At 35.6% G+C, this 17,932-nt stretch overlaps 1 protein-coding gene across 1 annotated transcript in view; it reads right to left on the bottom strand.

The window, feature by feature from the left end:
• LOC123527595 (EH domain-binding protein 1-like) overlaps positions 1-17,932 on the bottom strand; it is a 98,226-nt gene that overhangs the window by 63,875 nt on the left and 16,419 nt on the right. The window contains exons 7-14 of the mRNA XM_053527377.1: positions 15,686-16,238; positions 13,752-13,821; positions 10,384-10,550; positions 8,845-8,893; positions 7,931-8,071; positions 6,271-6,707; positions 3,993-4,059; positions 882-953 (exon numbers count right to left, since the gene is read on the bottom strand). Of these exons, the coding sequence (XP_053383352.1) occupies positions 882-953; positions 3,993-4,059; positions 6,271-6,707; positions 7,931-8,071; positions 8,845-8,893; positions 10,384-10,550; positions 13,752-13,821; positions 15,686-16,238 (1,556 nt within the window). The remainder of the gene's footprint in view (positions 1-881; positions 954-3,992; positions 4,060-6,270; positions 6,708-7,930; positions 8,072-8,844; positions 8,894-10,383; positions 10,551-13,751; positions 13,822-15,685; positions 16,239-17,932) is intronic.

Genomic DNA, 17,932 nt, shown 5'->3' with positions numbered 1-17,932 from the left:
AACTATAATTTGACCTCAGTCTCTGTTTCATGAGACAAAGATGTCCGTTTTTTCCCCTAAGAAATTATACCATTGTGTTGTAAAGCTAGAAACACAGCTAAAGTACTTAAATGCCACTGAAAGAAGTAGCTAAATCAAATATTAAACAAGTAAAACAACATTTACTTGAGGTACCACTAAAGAGGATTAATAAACCCAGATGCCACTTTGATAGAGGGAAAGTAGAATGTTGTGATAATGACCTTTGACCTTCAAGTGTGACACTGACCTTGGAACTAGCCCTTGTGTTGTGCACTTTGCCTGTCGTCTGGATGAAGTTAACGATAGTTGCTTGTTTTATGAAAGTCATTCCTGTGGTAAAGAAGGTATGGTGCAGTTATGAATTTCAACTGCTAATATTTGACTTTAGACTTCCAAAGCATGACCTTGACCTTAGTTTAATAATTGATGCTAGTTTTTCAAAATTTTCCCAGCTGTTTAGATTTTTAAAATTTTCCCAGCTGTTTAGAAGATACCGAGCAGACACAAATTCAAGCCATATGAACTTTGATCACTGCGACCTTGACCATAGACATAATGATCCTTGTGATGTGTTCTGCCTGCCATCCTGATGAGGTATATCATTGATGCTAGTTTTATGAAGATTCTTGAAGCAGTTTAGGCAATATGAAGCAGACATTAAGGTAAGCTTTTTGACTCCCAAGTGTGACCAAGTTGTGTGCTCTGCACATTGTCTTGTTGAGGTTAATACCAGTAAGTGATGACAGTTTTATGAAAATCTTTCTGTGGGTTTAGAAGATATAGAGCAGTTACGACGGATGGACTCAAATATAGCCCCTATATACTTTGTATCTGGTGGTAAAACAATATCACAGACATACTTGTGACGTGTCTGATGCCTCAGAGCTGGGTGTATCTGGAGTCTTTTCTCTGGATGGAGAAACAGGCTTCTTCTGAAAACAACACAAAAGAAACACAATATTCCTGATGCACGGACACAAATGCCATTTTCATTATGTATTATTATAAGGTTTTACCTTAACTCTCTATGACAAAAAATTCTGGATAATATCCAACTTTTTTACAAATTTTAATAGATTTTTACTTTTTAAATTTTTGTTATATGAAAAGGTGTAATTTTCTAAAACAAAAAAGCTTGTTCTCAAATCTTGAATTTAAATCAACCCTTAAAAAGTAAAAAGCAAGTTTTGTTTCAGCTGTGCTTAAAAGTTGTTTACAACAAGAGGGCCATGATGGCCCTTGATCGCTCACCTGTTATCACTGCACTTGAGGACAAGAAGGTCCTCGGAAAAAATATCTAAGTCCAAAGGACAGGAACAAAAAAGGGAAGAAATTTAACCAAAAAGAAAAAAAAATCTTACAAGGTATAGATATGTTAAAATACCTAAAAATTGGAGGTACCATCCATGTTGTACCACAGAAAACTGGTCTCGTGTTTTCCCTACGGCCAATAATAAAAAAAGTTACTAAAAATAAGCTATTTATAGTAACGTAAAAGGGAAGTAATTAAAAAAAAAATAAATATTGTAAGTGGACAAAAGAAGGATCTGCCAAATAAATCTGTTGACATAAATGAAATTTCAGATCAGTATCTTCATTAGTTATGGAGATATAACAATTTTAATTTGAAATAAAGGGAGGTAATTTGACATAAAATCAGTCTATAGTTACCTACCCTGATGGTCTCAGTCCAACTAATAACAATAATGAAATTTCAAATAAGTCCTGTAAGTACTTACTGATATAAATCCATTTTGATTACAATCAGGGGAGGTAATCAGATATAAAATAACTCTGGAACCTATGATTGGATCTGATTTGTCATGGAATCCAAGATTTCTTGTTGTTGAAGGTATTTTGGAAGTTTGTATCAAATAAAACCATAAATGAAGTCTCTATATGACTGCAAAAGCCAAAATAGCCAATTTTGGACCTTCAAGGGGCCATAACTCTGGAACCCATGATGGAATCTGGCCAGCTGAAGCAAGGAAGCAAGATCTTGTGGTGATACAAGTTGTGTGCAAGTTTGGTTAAAATCAAATCATAAATGAAGCTGCTATTGTGCAGACAAGGTCAAAATAGCTGATTCTGGCCCTTTCAGGGGCCATAACTCTGGAACCCATTAAGGGAACTGGCCGGTTCAAGAAAGGAACCAAGATCTTATGGCGACACAAGTTTTGTGCAAGTTTGATTAAATTCAAATCATAAATGAAGCTGCTATTGTGCAGACAAGGTCAAAATAGCTAATTCTGGCCCTTTCAGGGGCCATCACTCTGGAACCCATAATGGAATCTCGCCAGTTCAAGAAAGGAACCGAGATCTTATGGTGATACAAGTTGTGTGCAAGTTTGGTTAAAATAAAATCATAAATGAAGCTGCTATTGTGCAGACAAAGTCAAAATAGCTAATTTTGGCCCTTTCAGGGGCCATAACTCTGGAACCCATAATGGGATCTGGCCAGTTCAAGAAAGGAACCGTGATCTTATGGTGATACAAGTTGTGTGCAAGTTTGGTTAAAACAAGAGCTGTCAGAGGACAGCAACGCTCGACTATTCAACAGCCTTGTCAACTGAATGAATACAAAAGTTGAAAAAGAGGCATAATTTTGTAAAATGCAAAGTAGAGGTATTGAACCTCTGTACTGCATGTCATATCATGACAGTGAACAAGTGTGTGAAGTTTCAATCCTTTCCAATTTGTGGATACTGAGATACCAGCCTACATACAAAAACTTAACCAAAAACTGCTAAGTCAAAGGGGCATAATTTTGTAAAAATGCCAAGCACAGTTATGGGACCTTCACAGTGCATGTTAGATCATGACAGTGAACAAGTGTGTGAAGTTTCAATCCATTCCAATTAGTGGATAATGAGATATCAGATTACTTACAAAGATTTAACCAAAAACTGCTAAGTCGAAAAAGGGGCATAATTTTGAAAAAAAAAGAGTAGAGTTATGGGAGTTGCTTAGTGCATGTCAGATCATTACAGTGAACAAGTATGTGAAGTTTCAATCCATTCCCTTTAGCAAGTACTGAGATACCAGTTTACATACAAAACCTTAACCAAAAATTTCTAAGTCAAAAAAGGGGCATAATTTTGTAAAAAAGCAAAATAGAGTTATGGAACCTGTGCAATGTAAGTCAGTTTGTCACAGTGAATAAGTGTGTGAAGTTTCAATCCATTCCCACAAGTGGTTACTGAGTTACCAGCTTACATACAAAACCTTAACCAAAAATTTCTAAGTTGAAAAAGGGGCATAATTTTGTAAAAAAGCAAAATAGAGTTATGGAACCTGTGCAATGTAAGTCAGTTTGTCACAGTATATGAAGTTTCAATCCATTCCCACTAGTGGTTACTGAGATACCAGCTTACATACAAAACCTTAACCAAAATCGGGACGCGGACGCTGACGCATGGGCGAGTCCAATAGCTCTACTATTCTATGAGATACCAGCTTACATACAAAACCTTAACCTAAATTGGGACGCGGACGCCGACGCATGGGCGAGTCCAATAGCTCTACTATTCTATGAATAGTCGAGCTAATAAAATCATAAATGAAACCACTATCGTGCAGACAAGAAATTGTTGACGGACGCACGAAACGGACGCACGGACGGACGAAGGGTGATCACAAAGCTCACCTTGTCACTATGTGACAGGTGAGCTAAAAACCCAAGAAAGACCCAAGTGAGATGCTGAAAGCCAAATTTGGTAAAGATCAAACAAACTTTTCATTAAATATGTAGAGTTTCCAGAGTTTAGCTAAGAGAAAGAGCCAATTTATTTGAACAAACTTTAGACTGGTCAATCGATGGAGATTAGATATTCTGACAGTAATCTATTTACTTAGAAACTGGTTGACTTGTAAAAAGGAAATATCTGCCTATGCAGTGAGGTGTTTGCTATATATGGGTGCTGTAAACAGAAATTAGACTGTATGGGGTATGAAATATAAACAGTTCTTACCTTAGTAAATTCTGTAGTTTTTAAACCTGGCAGATTCATAGCTCTTTTTGCATTTCCATCTTGTTTTCTACAAGAAATAAAATTCATGATGACAATCTGTAGTAAACTGACACCATGTGAAAATGGACCTCAGCAGTAAAACGAAATGTGTGTGTGTGTTGGTGAGGCGTACAACAAACCCAAAGTAAAATCCTATGTGAACAACTCCAATTGCTAAACTACACTTAATTATATTTTCACGACTCTACATCAAATACTTTTTTGAGAACAGAAACTTTAGACCCTTTATGCATATTTTGACTAAGTCACGGTTCATAACTCGGGTCTTGCCAAGGGATATCCCAAACAAAATACAGTTGAATATCGTTACCTCGATATCGGTTAGCTCGATACTCCGGTTAGCATGATGTGTTTGAGACGGTCCCAATTTTTCCCTATTTATCTTAATGTAATTATTTATCATTATCTCGATATGATTAGCTCGATATTTCATTTAGCTTGATGAGATTTTTCAGTCCCGTCAACTTATCTGTACTGTTTTTTACACCTGGTTTCTTTGATATCACAGCTTGTCAAAAAATATCTATGTTATTTGTAAGGTGTGAAAATCAACCTATTGTTGTCCGGCGTTGTATTAATTATATTCAAGTTAGTTTGTGTGTTTGTTTTGTTTGTTATTTGATCTTTAATCCAATTTAAATGTCAGAAGTTTGCATATAATTCCCAATAATTAGTCTTATAAAACATTCAGACTTGTTTCTGGAAGGAGTAAAAATGCTAAATTAATGTTTAAATGTATATTTTGAAAAATTAAAAAATTGTATGTATGTATGTATTTAATAAAGATGATTTGTTTGTCAATAAAATTAAAATCGTATTTACGTTTAATATTATTTCTTTCCCCTTTCAAACCCTCTGAAAATAGCATTGGATATAATGCAATATATAGACGTACGACACAAGTACAAAGTAGTCCCAGATAGTCGATATCGTTACGTTGAACTTCGGATACGTCGATGCAATTTTTACAGTCCGTTGAATATCGAGGTAACGGTATTCGACTGTATTAGGTGCACAACTTCACATGCTGAATAAAATTCCTATAAGGTTTTATAATTCTTTAATTAAATACTTTTTGCGAACTTAAAGGACTTTTAAACATTTCTTTACTAAGTCAAGAAACCTAACTGCATCCAAAATTTTAGTTGAGATTAGAGTCATGCTGGTGCTATTTAAATCATATGAAGACTTTTCCAGTTTTTGATAGTGCAGGCTGACCCCAGGTTCTCCTCCAAGCATTTTTTTTTCAGGCATGAGCAGGCACCTTGGTAGAACCACTGATCTTTCATAAGCCAGCTGAATGGCTTCACCCCAAGTGAGTTTCAAAACCCACCTATCATCTGTTTTGTTTGTTTGTTTTGGGTTTAACACCCTTTTTCAACAGTATTTCAGTCATGTAACGGCGGGCAGTTAACCTAACAGGTATTCCTGGATTCTGTACCAGTACAAACCTGTTCTCCGCAAGTAACTGCCAACTTCCCCACATGAATCAGAGGTGGAGGACTAATGATGTCAGACACAATGTCGTTTATCAAATAGTCACGGAGAACATATGCCCCGCCCGAGGATCGAACTCGCGACCCCGCGATCTGTAGACCAACGCTCTTACCTACTGAGCTAAGCGGGCGGGTACCTATCATCTGTGAGAGGCAAGCGGTTCAAAGTCAGTAACCATAATCACTCAGTTAAGCGCCCCCCACCTTCCCCACAAAACTCCCAAATAAAGCCCTAACTGTGTAACTTCACAAACACATCCTATGACGTTTGATGACTCTAGATAAAATACTTTTTGAGATATGTACAACATAAATTTGGATGGAAGGACTGACATCTGGATGCACAAAGGCAAATAGTTGTGCATCCCCCAAATTTTTGAGGGCACAAAAAAAAATTCATTTCCTACAAAAATCCCTTATTTCCTATAAAACTATTATCATTTAAAACATATTTTTTAAAGAAGATATAATAGCTTTGACACAAGCATTAAAAGCACTATGTCATGCAAAATTTCCACATAGAAGTATACTGATTTAAAAACTTATATACTTGGATAAAAGGCCGAGAAGGAAATCTGGCAACCTGCAGAGTTCGAACAAAAACTTTTTTTTATAAATGCCCTTTCACTATTATTTAATGTTCAATTGATTAAACACAAAGACATTGTAATGAATGACTTGTCAAAAGTGGTAACAATTTACAATATATTGCTCTAACTTACTTATCAGCTGTATCAGACTGTTGTTCAGAATCTTCAACAGCATTTTCATGTTCATCATCACTTCCAAATGGATTTAATGACTCCTCTTTTCCTACTGTCTTAGTTTTCTCTGACTCTGGAGAGACAGAACTTCTCTTTGAATCACTTACAGTTTTAGTTGGAGAACCTTCTTTAGAACTTCCTCTTGAAAGACTAGATCTATTACTCCTATCACTTGAGCTGTCTTTAATTTCCTTTATTCCATTTGGCATGTGTTTGTCCACTTTATCACTTCCTCCTGTTACAGAGTTTTCATTAACTTTTTCTTTAGATGGGGAGGCTACTCTATCACTCATTTTATCCCCATACATTTCTTTAGAAATGGCCGTGTCCTCGGCCGTATCATGCTCACCAAGAGTATATGTACTTTCAGAAGAACTAGGACCAACTTGCTGAATCTAAAACAATACAGTAATTTGGTTTTAAATTTTTCTTCACATGTAATGAACATCAAAGTCGTTGCCAAGTTCATACTTCATCCTTAGATCTTATTAAAGTGCTGCAGAGATTTTGGGACTTTCAGACAAAAGGTTTGTACTTTACTTAGATACAATACATGTCAATAAGCTTATAGCGAAGATCATTAAACGCAGAATAAATTGTCCCATGTAAGTTCAGCCCACACTAGCGTTTTTGCAATTTAAACTAGAGCTATCACTAAAGGTGATGAATGTATCCCCCCCCCTCACCGACACAGTACATTGCAATTTGACGCACACAAGATTGCATAATTATGTTGACTGTATGTATATAGATAGACTGTATGTATACAGAATAGTAACAAAAAACAAAGTCCCATAACTATGCAGAATATTTAGGGAAAAGAATGTAACATGCACCATACACAACCAGGGTTGGCACTTGTGTGAAATTTCATTAAATTGTGTGCAAGGGTTCGGAAGATTAGGCGCGCACAAGATTGCATATGCAGACTGTATATACATAGTATGTTAACAAGAAACAAAGTCCCATAACTCTGAAATTTTTGTTGTTGAAAGAACCTAACATGCCCCATGCACAACTACTGATGTTACTGATCACTTGTGTGAAGTTTCATTAAATTGTGTCAAGGGGAAGAGGAGAGATGGTGCGCACAAGATTGTGTCTATGTATATAGTATAGTAACAAAAAACAAAGTCACATAACTCTGCAATTTTTCTTTCTGAAAGAACCTAACATACCCCATGCACAACTACTGTTGTTACTGATCACTTGCGTGTAGTTTCATTAAATTGTGTCAAGGGGATGAGGAGAGATGGTGTGCACAAGATTGTGTCTATGTATATAGCATAGTAACAAAAAACAAAGTCCCGTAACTCTTCAATTTTTTTCTGAAAGAACCTAACATGCCCCATGCACAACTACTGTTTGTTACTGATCACTTGTGTGAAGTTTCATTAAACTGTGTCAAGGGGATGAGGGGGGATGGTGTGCACAAGATTGTGTCTACGGACAGACAGACAGACGGACGGACAGATAGACAACCTGAAACCAGTATACCCACCCTTACAACTTTGTTATCGGGGGGTACAACAAGCACAACTGCATTAATACAGTGAAAGGCTAAATGAGAAATTCAAAGTTCACAGTAAATAAACATCTGTTAACAATGTTTGTTTACTTCTAAAGATGTTCCTGTGAAGTAACTTCTCAGCTGATGTAGGTATGTCATCACAGCCAGTTTGTCAGGGACAGCCAGCAGTACCATGTCTGATGGCTCTATCACACGAGGAATTCCAAGTCTTGCTGCTGCATCAAATGCCTGCAACATAACACACAAACAGGGCTGAAGCTTTCAAAACTGAGTTCTCATAATGCAGCCTTCCCATTGGTCTATTTCATTTTTGTGACCAGAAACAACCAATCAAATACCAGAATTTTGAGACTTGTCTTCAAGCTCAGTTTTATAATCTTGCCCCACAAAACATTTTTCAGTCTCAGCTTACTTTGACATCAGATTTCACTATAACTTAAAGATTAAATTCAAATTGGGACTGACCATCAGTAGTGAAAAGTTATTTTAAAACCATCATTACCTTAACATGCAACACAGAAATGAGTATAAAGTTGTATTAACAAACTTAACTGAGACTGAAAATGTTCTGTGAACATGAGGCCTGGACCCAAAGTCAGACGGATTTGTTAAACTAGCTGACAAGTTCCTATGTAGTAATTTATTAAATTTACTTAAACCATAATATATATTATATATTTCAACATTTAAAAGTTGATCACATGAATATGATTTTTGTTATCTATGTAAGTTAACTTGTACAGGGAAGTGTGAATAGTCCAAATCTACATCAAAGTACTTTTACAGTCTAAAATTTGGCAAGTTTCAATTTTTTGTTCTATCATGTACTTAAATTGCATGTATGAAAATGAGTTTTGACAAATATTGTCAACATTTAATAGAGACTAGAAACAAAGCTGCAAATTAAATAAATGTAATTTTTCAGACTCAGAAAACTACATGGGCCCAAATTCTTCCAGACGTTAGCAGTAGAACCAAAATAACAATAAAGCCATACTTACAATTCTATTATTTCCTTTAATATCATGTGGTGCTAGCTTGCTGAATTCTCTATAATGTAGTAACAAAACATTAGGAAACTACAAAAAAGAGTAAACTTGTACAAAGAAACAAACACAAAGTAATTCTATTTTCAGAAAATTTGATTTTTTACTTAAAAAGTTGAGAAAAAACCCACAATATATCTGCCATGCAGAAGTTGGAAAACTGCAGATTTTTTCCCCATAAAAAATGTATGTCTCTCACCACTTAACATGCAGACATCGTAAAATGCCACAAATTTAGGACCATAACTCCAGTGAAATCCACTAAACCATAATATTCCAACAATAAACTGGCACTGACCACTCCTGCGAAATTTGTTGAAATTCCAACCACTGTTATAGAAGTAGCACAGACATCATGGAATTTGACAAATAAAAGATCATCTCAGGAAATCATTTAACTAGAACATGTCAATGATATGCACAACTACGATTCATACAGATCACTTATGATGTCTGTTTAAGTTCAGCAAAGTGATAACTGAAAAGTAGTGTAAACACTGTGAAATGTGACAAAACAAAAGCCGTAACTTTGTTGATAAACACTGGTCAGAAACATGCCAATGATACACATAACTAGGCTTGGCACTGATAACTCCTGCAAGGTTTGGTGGATATCTGCCTAATGGTTTAAGAGAAGTAGCCAAAACATCATAAAATTTAAATCACTGAACAAGAATATGCACAGTTCAGTATATATCAGTGTTAACTTTTATGAAGTTTGGTGTAATTCCTCTTGGTGGTATCAGAGAAGTTGCATGGATAAGGTAAAATACAACAAATCAAGGGCATTAACTCCACTGAAAATCACTGAACCAGAGCCTGTTGACAATATGCACAATTAAGCTTGGCACTGATCACTCATGTAAGGTTTGGTGGAAATCCTCTTTATGATATAAGACACAAAATTTGACAAATCAAGGGTCATAACTCCATTGAAAATCACTGAACTAGTATTATGCTGAAAACATGCAAAACTAAGCATAGTAATGACAACTTTTATAGAGTTTGATGTAAATCTGCCATGTGGTGTCAGAGGCGTGGCAGGAGATATACTAAAGTAAAAATGTGTATTCTTTACATTCATGTCATTTTTTCCAAAAAAAAAATGTCAAAAAGATAATAATTATATTCTAATGAAACATTTAGGTACTTAGGAATTCATCTGACACAAAATTCACTTACAAATATAGATGGAATAGTGCTTTTCTAATTTTCACACTGGGTATAAATTATACAGAGACCATGACCTTGTGTCTTTTAAACAAAAACAAATATTATTTCACAACTATACTTAAATTATACACTTTATACTTACAGTCTAACTCTCTCCTTTACTTTCTATTTGCAAAACTATCTTAAGATGAAATTTTTCTTTGCAGATGGATGTTTTGTTTTGCAGCAACCAAAACAGGACTGTTTACATTATAGATATAATGTTTCATTTTCTCCTTTAAGACTTTATTAAGAAATAAAATGATTATAAAAGAATCTTACATTAGGTCAGGCCTAAAATGATGTATAACAGCACAAAATGCCATTCCATTCCTCCAAGAAGTTGTAAGATTTGTGACCTTGACCCCTTTGTAACCTTTTGTGACCTCTTTACACCATCCCAGGAGGTCAAGGGTTGAACTAGGAGCATTCTGAGCAGGAGATTCACTCTGAAAATGCAGTAAGTTTAAGATTATACATAAAAAGTTGCCCAATGAGAGTATAAATGTGATGTATGATTTTGTATGTAAAATGTTATCAAAGTCTTAAAACACCTGGATTGATGACAGACATATAAAAAGGACATTATGAGACAGACAGATGAATAGAAAGATGTAATGCTTATACTTTATAGTTCTTTTAGCAAATATTAAAAACAGGACTCAGGAGGGTTATGATGGCTCAATGTCGCTCACCTGACTTAAATGGATACATGTTGCTTATAGTCCAGTCACTGATTTTAACACATGACATATGAATGGTGAATTCTGAGCCGAGAGGCATGCTTTGAATTTACTTGTAGAGGACCACTTCAATGTACTATATGTACATATAAACAGTTGACTCCTGGCTGAGGCCAATTCTGACCCAGAGGCATGTTTTGAACAAACTTGGTAAAGGACCACTACACAATCAGGGTTCTAGCCAGGCTATTATCGCCTGTCACGTGCGACATGCCTTCAGGCTTTGAGTTGTATATTCGACATCCTTTATTTCCCCCCGTCATCCCTTAATTGCCAAAGCGATGTGTCTTAAACGCATTCCAATAAACATCTCGATTAACCCGATAGTGTATTCGAAGGTTTACCACATGCTCACCCGATAGTTCAGGTAAAGCGATGTCAGCTAAGATACACGATAAACCAATGACAGCTTCCTATGTAGAAACTTGTGACGTAAATTTATCGTAGCTTCGCCTTTAAATCCTTTGACAGACGGTATCTTGTGATGTGTACATGAAAGTGTTTTAAGATTTTTTATGTAATCAGAAATAATGACAGATGACTTTCAACAATAATTATTATTGTCCGAATGTTTTTCGCAATCAAGGAAAGACAATGGAAGGTACCAAGTCAAAAATTGTGCAACACGTTAAAATGATTTTGAACAATTCTCGGCGTAATATTAATGTTTTTTGACATGTATGAATTGTATCGAAAAGACAATGCCACAATTAGTGTTTCTGTCGTCACTTTCAAAATGGAAGTTGTAGAGAAAAGTTTGAAATATTGTTGATCTATTACTTAATTAATTATTGATGATGCCTGGAAATAAACATAAATCAGAGAGTGGGACATTGTTAAATATGAACTATTTCAAGAAGGTACGGAAGGAGAACAATGTTAGTGACTCAGTAATAGAGGAGACAGTGAGATGTGAAAAGCGAGACGAATCTGTGAATGACATTCTTCCTGGACCAGGTACACCTGGGAAAACGGTCACAAATTCAGAATCCCACCCAGCCACACCGGATGGCCAAAGGAAATCAGGCATTGATCCAAAATGGAAACAAGCGTTTCCCTGGATGACAGTCTCAGAGAATGGTAATTTAAATCATTTTTATGTAATCCCAAAAATACTGAACGGTCTATTGAATGTATCATATCATATCATATGTATCAAGTGATTAGTTAAGGTATTTAAAAAAAGTGCAAACTATCATTTGTTAAACAAATTATAAGAAGACCACATTTTATATTTCAAATCTGATTCCTTTGGGGAAAAAATATTGGACATGCATACTTAAAATAGGGAGGAAGAGTTGATGACTAACTAGAAATTAAGTTGTCATGTCTTTTACACATAGGGCTACAGTATATTTTATGTGTTTGTGTCTTTTTTTTTTTACATATAAGTTCTTGAAATTCATTAAAAACAACAACATTTAGATCTCTTATCAAAGCTGTGACTGATCCCTTTGGCTATGTAAATAACAAAATTGTTTTAAATTCTTTACTTCAGGCCAAGGTATGTTGTGTTCAGTATGGGTAAGCACCAGAGAAGGCCAAAGAAGTGTGTTCCTGGTAGAGCTGTGTGGGCTGACATTCCATGTACCTCAATAAGGCGATCATCTTTAGTATTTCATAAGGACACAGACTCACACAAGAAAGCATTGGTATTTGACGTTGCGGAAGCAAAAATAGATGGTGGGATCGAGGCTTGCTTTGTGAGGGAAGAACATGTGAACTGCGAGGCAATGACAGCATCTATGACACTGCTTTACTTTCCGTGTAAGGAGGAAATTCCCCACACCACCAAACACAAACCTTTAGTTGATGTAGCTAAGACATTAGGAGTGGATGTTCTAAATAGTTTGGAAAAGGGGGATAACGCCAAGTACACAAAATTGATAAGTTTACGTTGGCATTCAGCAAATAAATTCCACAGGAATAGAAGACTGAAACTTCTGAAAGACTGAAAATGTGCAGTGCTAAAATTGTGTTGTTTTATGTAAAATAAATAGTGAACATTTTCAGAAACTTATATAACTGGATAAGTTTACATTGTCATTCAGCAAATAAACTCTAGAGGAATTTTTTATGACACATTATCTCTATTTGTTCTTGTTGAGCATGTAAATGATGCTTATTAAACACTGAAAATAACACTGTGTTTTTCACTCTGAAATGCACCAGAATGCACCAAAATGAGTTGTAGTAATACAAAATTTTCTGGGGGTAGCCCCCATACCCACCCCCCAGCAGGAGGTGGTACCCCTCCCGCACCCACCCCATTGTTGTACACACTCTTTTCAAAAATATCCTTCAGCAACATGCCTTCGGGAAATCCTGGCTAGAACCCTGACAATACTACATGCAAAAGAGATATCTAAGCTCCAGGTCAAAAGAACCCTAGGGCGGGGCGTATTCTGACCCCAGGGGCATGATTTAACCATAACTGTACAGGACAAACTGACAATGCTACAAACCAAATAGCTATGACCTCAGTTTTGCAGTTTCTGATAAGAAGATTTTCAAAGTTTTTATTATTTTTCGCTCTGGTGGCAATGTTGTTTAATCAAGTGGAACCACCTGAGCACATTTAAGAGATCTCAATGTTGGGATGCTTTTGGCCAAGTTTTGCAAAATTGCATCAAATGGTTCATGAGAATTTTTAACAAAACTGTGGACAACAGATGGACGACAGACATGCAGAGATCTTGAAAACTCACCATGAGCACTCCATACTATGGTGAGTGTATACAAACATTAACATAAACTTGATTTAGTGAATGCATGGCAGTATTCTAAAACTCAAAGATTAAGTCATAAACTACTAAAGTAAGTTTACCATCTCATATAAGTTTTTAAATTTACATCTAAATGATGACTATAATTATATCCACATCTGAAATGCTTACATATACTTACATAACTAGAGTCTGTGCTGGGTGAGTTGTTGGCTACTGGTGTTCCATTTACTTCATCTGTCACTTTTGTCCTAACATAAATAAGCCATTATCATCAGGTTATAAAACTTATTATGCAGATCAACGTCGAAACTCCAATTCTTACTGGCCATTTCCTGTTACAACTTTGAGATTTGTCAGTGGAAACTTGTCAAAAGATCATCTAATAACTAAGTTACATAGCCAAGGACTTTCAGCATGATACAATAGAATGCTTTCCTTTATATTCTAATTCAAAGCAGCTACAGTTAAGAAACAATATTTAGCAGAAGCATGTATTAACTAATTCTTAACTAATTTGAAAAAAAAAAGGAGAAGTTATACGTCCCACTAAACAACTTGACCAGGGCATAGTCAGTATGAATTATCCCATGTGGCATATAACCAATTCAGAATGTTTAATCATAACACCCTTTCACTAAATTCTTCTGATTTTAGTTATGTAAAGCATCTGAACACACAAACATAGCTGCACTATTTCTTTGCCACAACAATTATGTCACTGTGACATCAACTTTACTATGTATTGTTGGAAATGAAACATGGTTTGTCATTTGTCATGCTAGAACATGAAACATCTCATGTCTCAATTTAGAACAGAAAAATGTCATGAGAGACAAATGTACACAAACAAGTAATTCTGATTTTATACATTTTTTGGGTGTGAGGAAACATGTGTTTTAATTACAGACATCATCATTTGTGGCTCTTAAAAGATATTATCTCTGTATATGGAATAAACAAGAGCTGTCTCCATAGGATGACACATGCCCCCGATGGCACTTTGAATGAATAGTTATGGCCGATGTTAGAGTTTAGGACCTTTGACCTACGGAGCTGGGTCTTGCGTGCGACACGTCGACTTACTGTGTCACACATTCATGCGTAGTTATTTTAAAATCCATGGATGAATGACAAAGATATGGACCGGACACGCCCATCAATGCACTATCATGAAAAATGACCTTAAACGTCTAAGTGTGACCTTGACCTTTGAGCTACGGACCTGGGTCTTGCGCACGACACGTCGTCTTACTGTGGTACACATTCATGCCAAGTTATTTGAAAATCCATCCATCGATGACAAAGATATGGACCGGACACGCCCATCAATGCACTATCCTTTAATGTCTAAGTGTGACCTTGACCTTTGAGCTACGGACCTGGGTCTTGTGCACGACACGTCGTCTTACTGTGGTACACATTCATGCCAAGTTATTTGAAAAACCATCCATCGATGACAAAGATATGGACCGGACACGCCCATCAATGCACTATCCTTTAATGTCTAAGTGTGATCTTGACCTTTGAGCTACGGACCTGGGTCTTGCGCGCGACACGTCGTCTTACTGTGGTACACATTCATGCCAAGTTATTTGAAAATCCATCCATCGATGACAAAGATATGGACCGGACACGCCCATCAATGCACTATCCTTTAATGTCTAAGTGTGACCTTGACCTTTGAGCTACGGACCTGGATCTTGCGCACGACACGTCGTCTTACTGTGGTACACATTCATGCCATGTTATTTGAAAATCCATCCATCGATGACAAAGATATGGACCGGACACGAAAATTGCGGACAGACTGACAGACCGACGGACCGACAGACGGTTCAAAAACTATATGCCTCCCTTCGGGGGCATAAAAAACCCCCAAATTATGTCCATTTCAAACATTCTTTACCTCTTACAAATCTACACATCATGTGTGACCATATTTAAAAATACAAAACAAGTCAACCTTATAACAAGTTCACAAAAAATTATTTTCAAGATGCTGTCTGATATTCAATTCAATTCATCCCCATTTTGAGCGGGAGCAATTTTCTCAAAACTATTGCCCTCATTTTCAGTGGGGGCAATTTTCTCAAATTATTGCAATTTACTTACTCAGTCTTTGGTGTCTGCTGTACAGAATTATCTCCCGTTGCATCTGGAGGAGGAGTAATTGGCCTTGACCTTCTTTTCTCCTTTGGTGACAAGGGTGGTGTCCCTTGATAAACTGGTCTAGGGACTACTGGAGCCTTCTTTTTTGGTGATTTAATATATTTATGCGGCTTTTCATTCACAGGGGGAACACTTACTTCATTTTCTACTTTCAAAGGAGGCTTGGCCTCACTGTCTAATTTCACTGGCACATTTTGAGGTAATGTTTGAAATTTTGATACAGGTGGCGCAGGCGCCTTTTTCTTTTTGGCAGGTTTTTCTAATGATGTGTCTTTGAAATTTTCCGAAAAAGGATTACTATCATCAAGTTCAGTTGAATCTTCAAATGGATTAGTACTCGCACTATTATTAGTATCATCAGTGTTTTTATCAAACTCTTCTTCAAATGGGTTTATGCTGCTGTTTTCTGCTGACGGACTTTGATAATTGTCTTCTTCAGCCTCCTCAAATGGATTCAGTGGAAGTTTCTGTGGTGTGTATTTTTGAAACATTTGATCTGAAAATGATAATTTAAAAGTTAACCTTATAAAATTAACATATCAAAATCCTTTTTAAATCATCTTTTAAGTCTACCAAATACACACCAGCCCAGTTATTCAAAACTCAAACTGGCTGTTAAACTTATTGTCACTTAAATTTTGGTTCAAAATGTTAGTGTTGGTGGGAAACACTAGTATGATGCTTTGATTTAACTGTAAAGAATTTCTAGTGTTCATAATCCCGAACTTATACTTATTTTTAAGTTTTCTAAAATGCTGAAATATAACCCTAAAAGTTCACACTCAATCAGCTTAATCATAAGTTAAAATTTTGAGAAACTGGTACAAGATTTTTAACGTTCAATTATAACTGATTATTTTGTAGACACCTTAAAAAGTGAATACACAGCAAAAATTTATAACATCTTGAGTTACACTTGTGCATGACAGAAATTTAAAAAAATACAAAGTTTGAATGAAATCAATCTAAACTTAAATGTACTATCTACCTTAAAAATAAGTCACGATGGAGCAATGAATAGTTTTTAAATCTGTGATTGCAATAAAATGCCAACTTGCAAAGGCCATTCCCAAAACAACAACAACAACAACTCATGACTGCTCATGTTTTCATTGTAAATGGTCTTGATTACTTCAAAAACACATGAAGCATGCAACAAGTCACAACAGTAAAACAAAACTTACTTTTTCCATCAAACAGAAACGAAAATTGACACCAACACTGTTCATGCAACATGGAAATCATAGCTCTTTGGTAAACATATACCTAACCAGACTATTAAAGCAACTTGCTGATTAATTCTGCAAAAGTGTAACTACCAGATGCATGATAAAAACATAATATCTTTAGTTTTATCTACCCTATTGTGTGGTCTATCAAATCTGTCACTGTTTTTTGTAAAATCCTGATATAATTTATAAATCATTCTAAATGTATCCATGGGTCCTAGTATTATGCTTTTGAACTTTTTAAGATATCTTTAATGTCAAGTCCATGGCCAAAAATACACTGTAAAATTTAGCCCATCAAAAATCTGTAAATACCTTTTTGAAATATGACCATCTTGTTTTTGGCATGAAAATGTTAGTTTATAATGCTTACTAAGACAGCCTGAGAGAACGGAACAGAAACACTTGCTAGATTTTATAATTAAACAATTGACATTCGAAAAAGAATTGTACAAGAAGCTGTGAAATTTACACGGAAAATAGCTGCATTCTCTCTCTGTGATCCCAAAAGTTACTGCACTCGATAAAATATCCATCAAACTACAACTTCTCTATAAATGTCTATGTCTTTTTTAACCTTCCCATCATAAAAGAAATTTTATAACTTTTCTGGTGTCCAAAATAGCTGAAATTTACAATGGAAAATACCCTATAAAATTATTTCTTGATGATAAAATAAAATTTAAAAGCAGTCAAAGTATTTCGAAAATTAAAATGGTTCCTATTGCCACCATTACACCTCTTTAGAATGAATATGCATATTACTGTACTTTAAAGAGCAGTAAAGAAAAATCCTTGTCACAGAATAGGTTGATAAAACAGCATTGCAATTTGTGTTACATGGTAACACTTGAATATTAAATGACATCACAGGCTCAAGTGAAACCTACTGCAAACATTGACTACTAGACTGAACTTATTTGTTGTAAACAGTTTTGCTGCAACAGTAATTTTTTTTTTG

Source organism: Mercenaria mercenaria, chromosome 1, assembly GCF_021730395.1.
Source record: "Mercenaria mercenaria strain notata chromosome 1, MADL_Memer_1, whole genome shotgun sequence".
Lineage (NCBI taxonomy): Eukaryota > Metazoa > Mollusca > Bivalvia > Venerida > Veneridae > Mercenaria > Mercenaria mercenaria.
Note: the sequence above shows the minus strand (reverse complement) of the source record. Positions and strands in the feature narration are given on the sequence as shown.